Consider the following 9,020-nt stretch of genomic DNA (forward strand, 5'->3'; position numbering starts at 1 on the left):
TGTGTGTGTGCATCCATGTGCTCACAGCATGCTTTTGGAGGGCAGAGGACAATTTGTGTATATCAACAGCAACCGAAAACTAGGAGGAAGAACTGAGCAGTACTGCAACAGAAAACACAAACATCAATAAGTACATGAAAATATTCTTTCTACTTAATAATCTGAGAGGTAGAAACTAGGTTTACAGCAGGATATTTTACAATCATCAGAACTGAAAAAAAATTAATAAGCTTGACCATTTCATATAAGATGAGTCATCAAAATCTCTTTGGGCACTGCAGGAGTACAAGCTGGTACGAGCACTCGGGAAATTGTATTTAAGCTGTTTGAGTTTGGTTTTTATTTTGCTTCTTTTAGTTTCTGAAAAGCATTGTCTTGGTTAGAGTTTAACTGCTGTGAACAAATACCATGACCAAGGCAACTCTTATAAGTAAGGACAACGTTTCATTGGGGCTGGCTTACGGGTTCAGAGGGTCAGTCCATTATCATCAAGGTCGGAGCATGGCAGCATCCAGGCAGGCATGGTGCAGGAGGAGCTGAGAGTTCTACATCTTCATCTAAAAGCTGCTAGCAGAATACTGACTTCCAGGCAGCTAGGATGAGGGTCTTATAGCCCACACCCACAGTGACACATCTAATCCAACAAGGCCGCACCTACTCCAGCAGGCCCATACCTTCTAATAGTGCCACTCCCTGGAATGAACATATACAAACCATCACAAAAGGTTTTTATTCTTGTCTCTTAGTATGCACATATAAGAGTTTTTCTAGGGATAAGAGCAAGTCTGTGTTACATTCATTAAGTATGTGCTAGCTCCAAATTCTTTTCCCAAGTGCTCGTACCAGCTTGTACTCCTGCAGTGCCCAAAGAGATTTTGATGACTCATCTTATTTGAAATGGTCAAGCTTATTAATTTTTTTTTCAGTTCTGATGACTAAAATATCCTGCTTTGAACCTGGTTTCTACCTCTCAGATTATTAAGTAGAAAGAATATTTTCATGTACTTGTTGATGTTTGTGTTTTCTGTTGCAGTACTGCTCAGTTCTTCCTCCTAGTTTTCGGTTGCTATTGGTCTTTTTAGTTGTTGTATAGGAGCTATAGGTTTAAAACACTTTACATATAGACTTTGTAAACTGTATGGCTGTGAATATATTCTCCTGTTGAGTTTTTTTCAGGTTCATTGTATGATTGATCATCTGATGACCAAACTCATAATTTTAATGTGGTAGTAGTGGTCATGTGTATCAGTTCCCTTTTCGTTGGAGCAGTGAGCCTCAGGCTGTCAGCTGAGACAGGAGATTTAGTCAGGGAGATGCTGTAACTGGAGAAGTAAATTTGGGAGCTACATATTCATAGGCTTTTGGTTTGATAATTTTTACTTTGGGGTACATATTTTATTATACCTTTTCTTTGATGATAAGTGAAATGTTTTATATTTTGGTTTTGAAATATAAGGAGCTAAAATATAATTTTGAAAACTTTAGAACAATAGGAAATATGTAAAACAATTTGATTTTTTTAAAGATAAAATGATGGGGCTGGAGAGATTACTCTCCATTAAGAGCAGACTCACAACCGTCTGTAATGGGATCTGATGCCTTCCTATGCTGTGTCTGAAGACTGCTACAGTGTACTCATAATTTAAAAAAAAAATAAAATAAAAATACCAGTGAGATGTTCTAGTTAAAATGACAAGACAAGTAAAGAACCACGTCATGTGTTTTCAAGATGAAACAAAACTGCCCGAAAGCACAGAAACATGAAAGTGTGTGGGGGCTCTGGGCTGCGGACTTGCCTCACCCATTCTCTCACAGCTTGCATTCTCCCTTTGTCCTTGCATCTCCTTGGGTCAGTCGTGTGCATGGGTAGCTTGGCCAGGAGGGTGAGAAGTGTGAAGCCCACTACAAACTGAAAGTGGGATGGCAAGTTTGGTTTTGTTTTTATTTTTGTCTTAAAAGAAAACAAAAACAAAACCATGGTGCTTTTTTAAAAAGACTTTTCTGTAGCAGTGGTTTGTCTGCAGGTATGCTGTGCAGTACATGCCCGCCATGGTGCCTTCAGAGATCTAAAGAGAGCACTGTATCTCCTAGAACTGTAATTATGGGTGATTATGAGCCACCATGTGGGAACTGGGCACTAGGAACTAAACCAGACTTTCCAGTGAGAGCAGCAAGTGCTCCTAACTGCTGAGGCATCTATCTCTCCAGCCCCTGCCAGGAAGCCTTTTGAAAACAGACTTAGGAACTTACTATGAGTAGATTGCCTGTGTTATTTGCTGTTTAGTTGTGGCGAAGGTAGTCTCTGAACCTCAGTTTCACTGCCTTTGAAACCAAAATCTTACCTATTTGCCGTCCAAAAATTAGAACCAGAGTAGAAATTCAGTTGAATATAAAGTATTTTTCTCTCACTACTAATTTGTATTTTCTGATCATTAATAAAGCTGTACATTTTTCCTTATACTGTTTGATCATTTTATTTCTTCTCTGAAATGACTTGTTGTGCTGGCAGATATTGAAGAATTAATATAAACCCCGTGAAAGATACAGTTTCCCATAGGGGGCCTTAGCATTTAGATAGGTATAGTGTCTGTAATATGTATATTTAGCTGAGTCTTACCTGTCTATTCCTCTTGGATTTATAGTAAATGAAATGAACATAAAAACAAAATGATCATGCAAATTATTAAAGTGGTAAGATTAATATAATCAAAAAGACACTTTAGGTTTATTCTAAGCTATTAATTATGCCATAAAACCTATTACTTCAATAGTAATCTCTTTTCTTTTCTTTCTTTGAGCTGTTGTAGCGAACAGTGACGAACCTCAGCATTTGACCCCAGGAAAGATGAGTCAGCGCCAAGGTAGAGAAGCTTACCCAACCCCAACTAGAGATCTGCAGCAGCCTTCTTTCAGCCCTGCCAGCCTTCACAGCCAGGGTAAGAGATCTCCATCGGGGAAAGACTGGCATTTGTTGTACCACAGTACATTTCTACCTGGCTGTATACGGGTTTTGTTGCTGTTAATTTGTTTGGATCACTTGGAGTGGGCTTAGAAGGAATACACTTTCCTTCCCTGCTACTGACCTTTGCTTAGCTCACCAGTGTATGGTTCTTCTAAGCCAGGGATTCATTCATCTTTTGTCCTCTAGCCTCCTTACACATACAATAAAAAATATTAAACTTGCACCTGGTCTTAACCATCTTTCCCTATCCCCCACCTCCCACAGCCCATTCCCTCTCCTTTCCAGTAATTTGTAACCACTATTTTACACCCACCCTTGTAAGACCAAGTCTTAGTTTCTATGCTATTGACTCTTTTAGCTCCCATCCGTCTGGTGGCTGATTTCTGTGCCTGCCTACTTTATCTAATAGAGTATCTTCCAGTTCTCTTCATGCTGCTACAAGTGATAGGGTTTACTTTCAAGTCCTGCTTATTTACTGATTTCCGTCTTTGAGTATTTGGAATTGCTGGATCATGAATAACATTTTTATTATGAAAGATATTTTTTCCCTTCCTGTAGTTTGGGTATTTTCACAAGGCTTAAATGCTTATCTTAATAAAAAGACTATTTTTATTTTGCTCCTATATAGACAGTGGGCTATGATGTGATGGTTTGAAGTTTATAAATAAAATCTAGACATACAAACATATATACATACCAAGTAAGGCATTCTGTGTACTCTGCCTTGAATTTTGTATTAAAACATGTACTACACAGTAGTGTTTATACATTTCTCATTTTATTGCACAGAATATTTAAATCTGTATATAAAGGTTCAAGATTAAGTTTTTTTCCCACTGCTTCTTTGATGATGTTTGTAAATGAAACTCATTTTTTTCCCACAAGTGCATGGCAGCAAAGAATTTGGTGACTAATATCTGTAGTATTATGGAACTGGCTTTGGCCTTTCAGAACCCATAAAAGGGTTTTAGAGACTCCTTGCTGTAAGCCTGTGGATTGCACTTTCTAATTTATGAGCTCTCTGGTACTCAGCTAGAGTTTTATTGCATACTCTTACTTCCCTGGCCACACTCCATAGCTGCAGTGAAAGAGCTTTTGCTTTTAAGATTTAAGAACTCGAATTCGTTGTTGTCTTTTTTATTTTGGGTGGTTTCAGTTATTCTTCTAAACAATGGTTTGACATTGTTAACTGGGAAATTCCAGAAAGGCAACTCTTCAGTTTTAAGTTGTACTCAATTCTAAGTATTGTGATGAAATCTTGCCAGGATCCTGGTCTGTCCTTTGAGGTATGTGAACCATCCCTTTGGGTATTCTGCTGGATGAAATACCCACCAGTATGGAGGGGTTATATTATAGTGGATTGTTGTAATTACTGTTTTAGTTGGCATTATTATTATGGTACCCACTTATAAACTAAACATGATATAGTATAGTGTGTGTAAGGCTCAGCACTGTTAGTGGCTGTAGGAACCCACTGAGGTCTTGGAATGTAATACCCGTGGGAAAGGGAAAGGGTACTCTGAGTAATCTTGTACTTTAGACCTGACTCTCATACTTATACTGGCTGGCTCAGGTTTCAGTGACTTAATCTTTTTGAGATGAGGCTTGTTCCACCCCTCTTCTCCCCAGCCTTCTAGTTTTGCAGGAGCATCCCAGGCAGACTGCCTTTAAACTATGCAAGCAGGGATGATGACCTTGAACTCACAATCCTTCTGCTTTCACCCCATGAGTGCCAGGATTACATGTGGCTACCACCATGCCCAGTGTATGTGGTATTGGGGATTGAACCCAGAACCTTTATCGTGCTAGGAAGACCTCTACCACCTGGCCACACCCCAGCCCCAAGTCTTTATTTAGAAGGATTGTTGAAATTATTACTAGGCTATTATATCATCAATCCTGAAGAATGCCCTCGTTTGTTTTTGTCAAATGTGCCTTTGACTTTTCAGTAAACTGCTCCAGTGTCCTAAATAATGCTGGTACTTTGATTCCTGCAACTATTATATAATTTGTTTCTTAATTTCTTTTAAAGATTTGTTTATTTTATGTATATGAGTACACTGTCACTATCTTCAGACACACCAGAAGAGGGCATCGGATCCCATTACAGATGGTTGTGAGCCACCATGTGGTTGCTGGGAATTGAACTCAGGACCTCTGGAAGAGAAACCGGTGCTCTTGAACGCTGAGCCATCTCTCCAGCCCTTGATTTGTTTCTTTACCTTCTGGTATTTCCTACAAATGGGAGAACAATCAAGATTTGATTATATTAATTTTGATCATATTTAAACAATAGTTTTTTATAGGGAAGGTGTTTTACAACATGTTCCATCACATATGAAGATTCACTTGATTTCTGGTTGTCCTAATAGTGGGGACATGCGGATGAGTTATAGATTCAAGTTGCACTAGTCTGGTTTTCCTTATTGAAAGTTGCAGCTTTTCTTCTTTAATTGGCTAGGTAAAAAGGAAATGCTGTTTGGCACCCTGCAAACACCCTGTTCTCCATCAGCCTCTTACCTAACTATATCTACAAACACCTGAAAAAATTTTTATGAATGATCTTATTTATTTATTTGTGGTTGTATGTGGGTATGTGCATGTGAGTGTGGGTACCTGCAGAAGCCAGAAGTGGATGTCTGCAGCCTCTGGAGAGGAAGCTATAGTCAATTATGAGCTGCCTGGAATAGGTGCTGGGAACTAAATTCAGGTTCTGTGAAACTGTGCAAGTGCTCTTAACCACTGAGCCATTTCTTCAGCCCCCTTGTAAATCTGTTTTTGCCGAAAGATGGTTTTCTTAGTTAGGGTTACTATTGCAAGATGAAACACCCTGTCCAAAGCAGATTGGGGAGTGAAGAGTTTATTTCAGTCACAGTTCCATATAACAGTTAATCATCAAAAGCAATGAGGGTAAGAACCCAGGCAGGGAAGAAACCTGGAGGCAGGAGCTGATGCAGACACCATTCATTGCACAGTGCTGCTTCCCATGGTGTGCTTAGCCTGCTTTCTAGTAGAGCCCATGGGTGAGATCACCCACAATGGCCTGGGCCCTCCCCCCATTGATCACTAATTAAGAAAATGCCTTACAGCTGGATCTTTTTCTTTTTAAGTCTGTTAATTAAATTTTTCTTTCTTTTTTTAAAAATTTTATTGGCTATTTTCTTTATTTACATTTCAGATGTTACCTCCTTCCTCGGTCCCCCCATGCCCCTGAAACCCCCATCCCATCCCTCCCTCCCCTGCTTCTATGAGGGTGTTTCCCACCCACCCACTCCCTCCTCCCCGCCCGAATTCCCCTACACTGGGGCATCTATCTAACCTTCAGAGCATCCTCCCATTGATGCCAGATAAGGCCATCCTCTACAGCTGGATCTTATGGAAGCATTTTCTCAACTGAAACTCCCTCACTTTGAAAATCTAGCTTATTTCAAATTGACATAAAACTAGCCAGTACAACTGACCCATTGTTAACTTGACACACAAACATATTGCTTTTCAATTAGAACTTTTCTTTTTTCATTTATCCCCACGATGGGACGGGCTAATAGTAATATCACAATATACGACATAAATAATTCAGTTCAGCCCCTTTAAATATCCAGTGTCCTTTAAAATCCAGAATATCTTTTTAAAAAAAATCAAAGTCTTTCAACTGTGGGGTCCTGTATAAATCAAAATTACATAAGATATTTTCTTCAAGAGGGAAGAACCAGAGCACAGCCGCAGTCTGAACAGAGCAAAATCAAACTCAAACAGTGTAAATAACTCAGTGTGCAGTCATCTGGGATTCACTCATGTTTTTCTGCACTCCTCCATGGTGCTCCGGTCCCTTCTCCAGCACTGCCCTCCACTGCAACACACACAGTTTGACTTCTAGTTATGGCTGGCCCTGCTCCACTGCTCTTCTCTGTGGCCATCCTGTAGTACCAGCAGCTCCAAAACTGCTGGGGTTCCTTGCTGCAACTGGGCCTCTTTCACCAGTAGCCTCTCCTGGGCCCTCTTCAGGGACTGCAGCCCTGACACACAGGGCCAGGCTTCAGCTGCTTGACCCCTTCACACCTTCAAAGCCAGCACCATTGGATGACTCTTACAACTGCCAAGTTCAGCTGCCAGCACAAGGCCCAACTTTGGCCATGTCTGGAACACAGCCCATGTGCTAACTCTCAGGAAACGCTTTCCAGAAGACTTCACCTCAGTGATGCTGGTTTCTTCTTAAGCATGGCTTTTCTCAGCTTCAGCTAACTAGCATTGAGTATCCCAGCGAAGCAAAGGCTTCACTTTAGTGGTTGTGTTATCTTGTTAATCACAGCTGATTCTTCAGCCCCAGCTGACCAGGCACCACAGACTCCTCATACAGACGGCATAGTACAATCTATGCTTCCCTCTGAACCCTCACACACCAGGCCTCCTTCATCTGCACAGCTCTCAACATTCTTATCTTCCAGGCTGAACAGCTGACTGAGCTCTCAGTACTCAATGGCCTTTCTAGCCCAAAATTCCAAAGTCTTCCCACAATCCTCTCCAAAAACAACATGGTTAGGTCTGTCACAGCAATACCCAATTCCTGCTACCAACTCATCTTAGTTAGGGTTAGGTTACTCTTGCTGTGGTGACCAAAGCAACTTGGGGAGGGAAGGGTTTATTTTGCAACAGTTTATCATCAAAAGCAAAGAGAGCAGGAACTCAGGAAGGGCAGGAGCCTGGAGGCAGAAGGTGATGCAGAGGCCTTGGAGGACTGGCTTGCTCCTCATGGCTTGCTCAGACTGATTTCTTACAGAACCTAGGACTACCAGCCCAGAGGTGGCATCACTCACTTTGGGCTGGGCCCTCCCCTATTGTTCACTAAAGAAGAAAATGCCTTACAGGCAGACCTTAAGGCGGCAGTTTCTCAACTGAGGCTCCCTCCTCTCTGATGACTCTAGCTTGTAGTTAGTTGAGCCAGTTGAACAATATTACCTTTTTATTTTTCATATTAACATTTAATCAATGCTTTTTTTCTAAAAAGAAGAGATCTTCTTTATCTTTCTGACTGTTTTCAGTGTAAAATTTTTATTATGGATAAATTAAGTGTTCTTAGGTATTCATTATGTTTTACTTTTAACAAAATTGAGATAGTAGAGGCTTGAGAAATGGCTCTGGGTAAGAGTGGGGTTGCTCTTGTGTAGGACCTGAGTTCAAATCTTAGCACCCACATTCAGCTGTCTTTTGACTTCCTTGGGTACTACACCCACACATACACATACCCCCTTCCCACACAAGATTTTGTAGCGCATCATATTTTTCTGAGTTTTAAAATCAGATCATATTCATAGAAAAAACTTACAACAGAATGTGGTAGATAACTCCCCATGGTTGATATGATTACTACACTAGTTGTCATAACTATTTTGACAAAAATGATCACTTGGGCTGAAGGTAATAGGCTCATTTAGAATTTCTTTTAGTATGAGGCTGGCTGGCCCAGTGCCTCAGTGGGTAATGTACTTGATTAGCAAATTTGGCAGCCTGACTTTGAGCCTCAAGATTCATAAAATAGTAGAAGAGAACTGATTCCATCAGTTTATCCTCTTACCTCTGCATGCATTCCCTCCCCCAGATACATCATGTATGCACACAATAATAATGAACAAATAAAAAAGAATCTCTTTTAGTGTGGATAAGCCCATGCCTAATACTGATTTTTTTTTTTTAAACTTAAAACAACTGAATCATGCCATGATGGTATATGCCTGTAATTCTAGCACTTGGGAGCTAGAGGGAGGAGGAGAAGGCCTTGGGCTGTGGGAAGCCCTGTCTGAAACAAGTGCAACATAAAATAAACGACCCCCCTTAAAAACAAACAAATAAGGTCTGTTAAGTCTGATGAAACGGGCTGCTATGATAGCTGATAAACACATCTAGAAAACCCTGAGAGTCCACAATATGTTAAGTACTCATGACCAGCATTTCAGTTTCTGAGTGAGAAGAGCTAGTTATAAAAGTATAGTGATGGGCTGGTGAGATGGCTCAGCCGGTAAGAGCACTGACTGCTCTTCTGAAGGTCCTGAGTTCGGATCCC

General features: G+C 40.5%; 1 protein-coding gene across 1 annotated transcript in view; it reads left to right on the plus strand.

The window, feature by feature from the left end:
- The window catches only part of Osbpl8 (oxysterol binding protein like 8), a 139,116-nt gene that overhangs the window by 68,747 nt on the left and 61,349 nt on the right, over positions 1–9,020 (plus strand). The window contains exon 4 of the mRNA XM_031350376.1: positions 2,799–2,936. Coding sequence (XP_031206236.1) covers positions 2,799–2,936 — 138 coding nt within the window. The remainder of the gene's footprint in view (positions 1–2,798; positions 2,937–9,020) is intronic.

Source organism: Mastomys coucha, unplaced genomic scaffold, assembly GCF_008632895.1.
Source record: "Mastomys coucha isolate ucsf_1 unplaced genomic scaffold, UCSF_Mcou_1 pScaffold4, whole genome shotgun sequence".
In the NCBI taxonomy this organism is placed as follows: domain Eukaryota; kingdom Metazoa; phylum Chordata; class Mammalia; order Rodentia; family Muridae; genus Mastomys; species Mastomys coucha.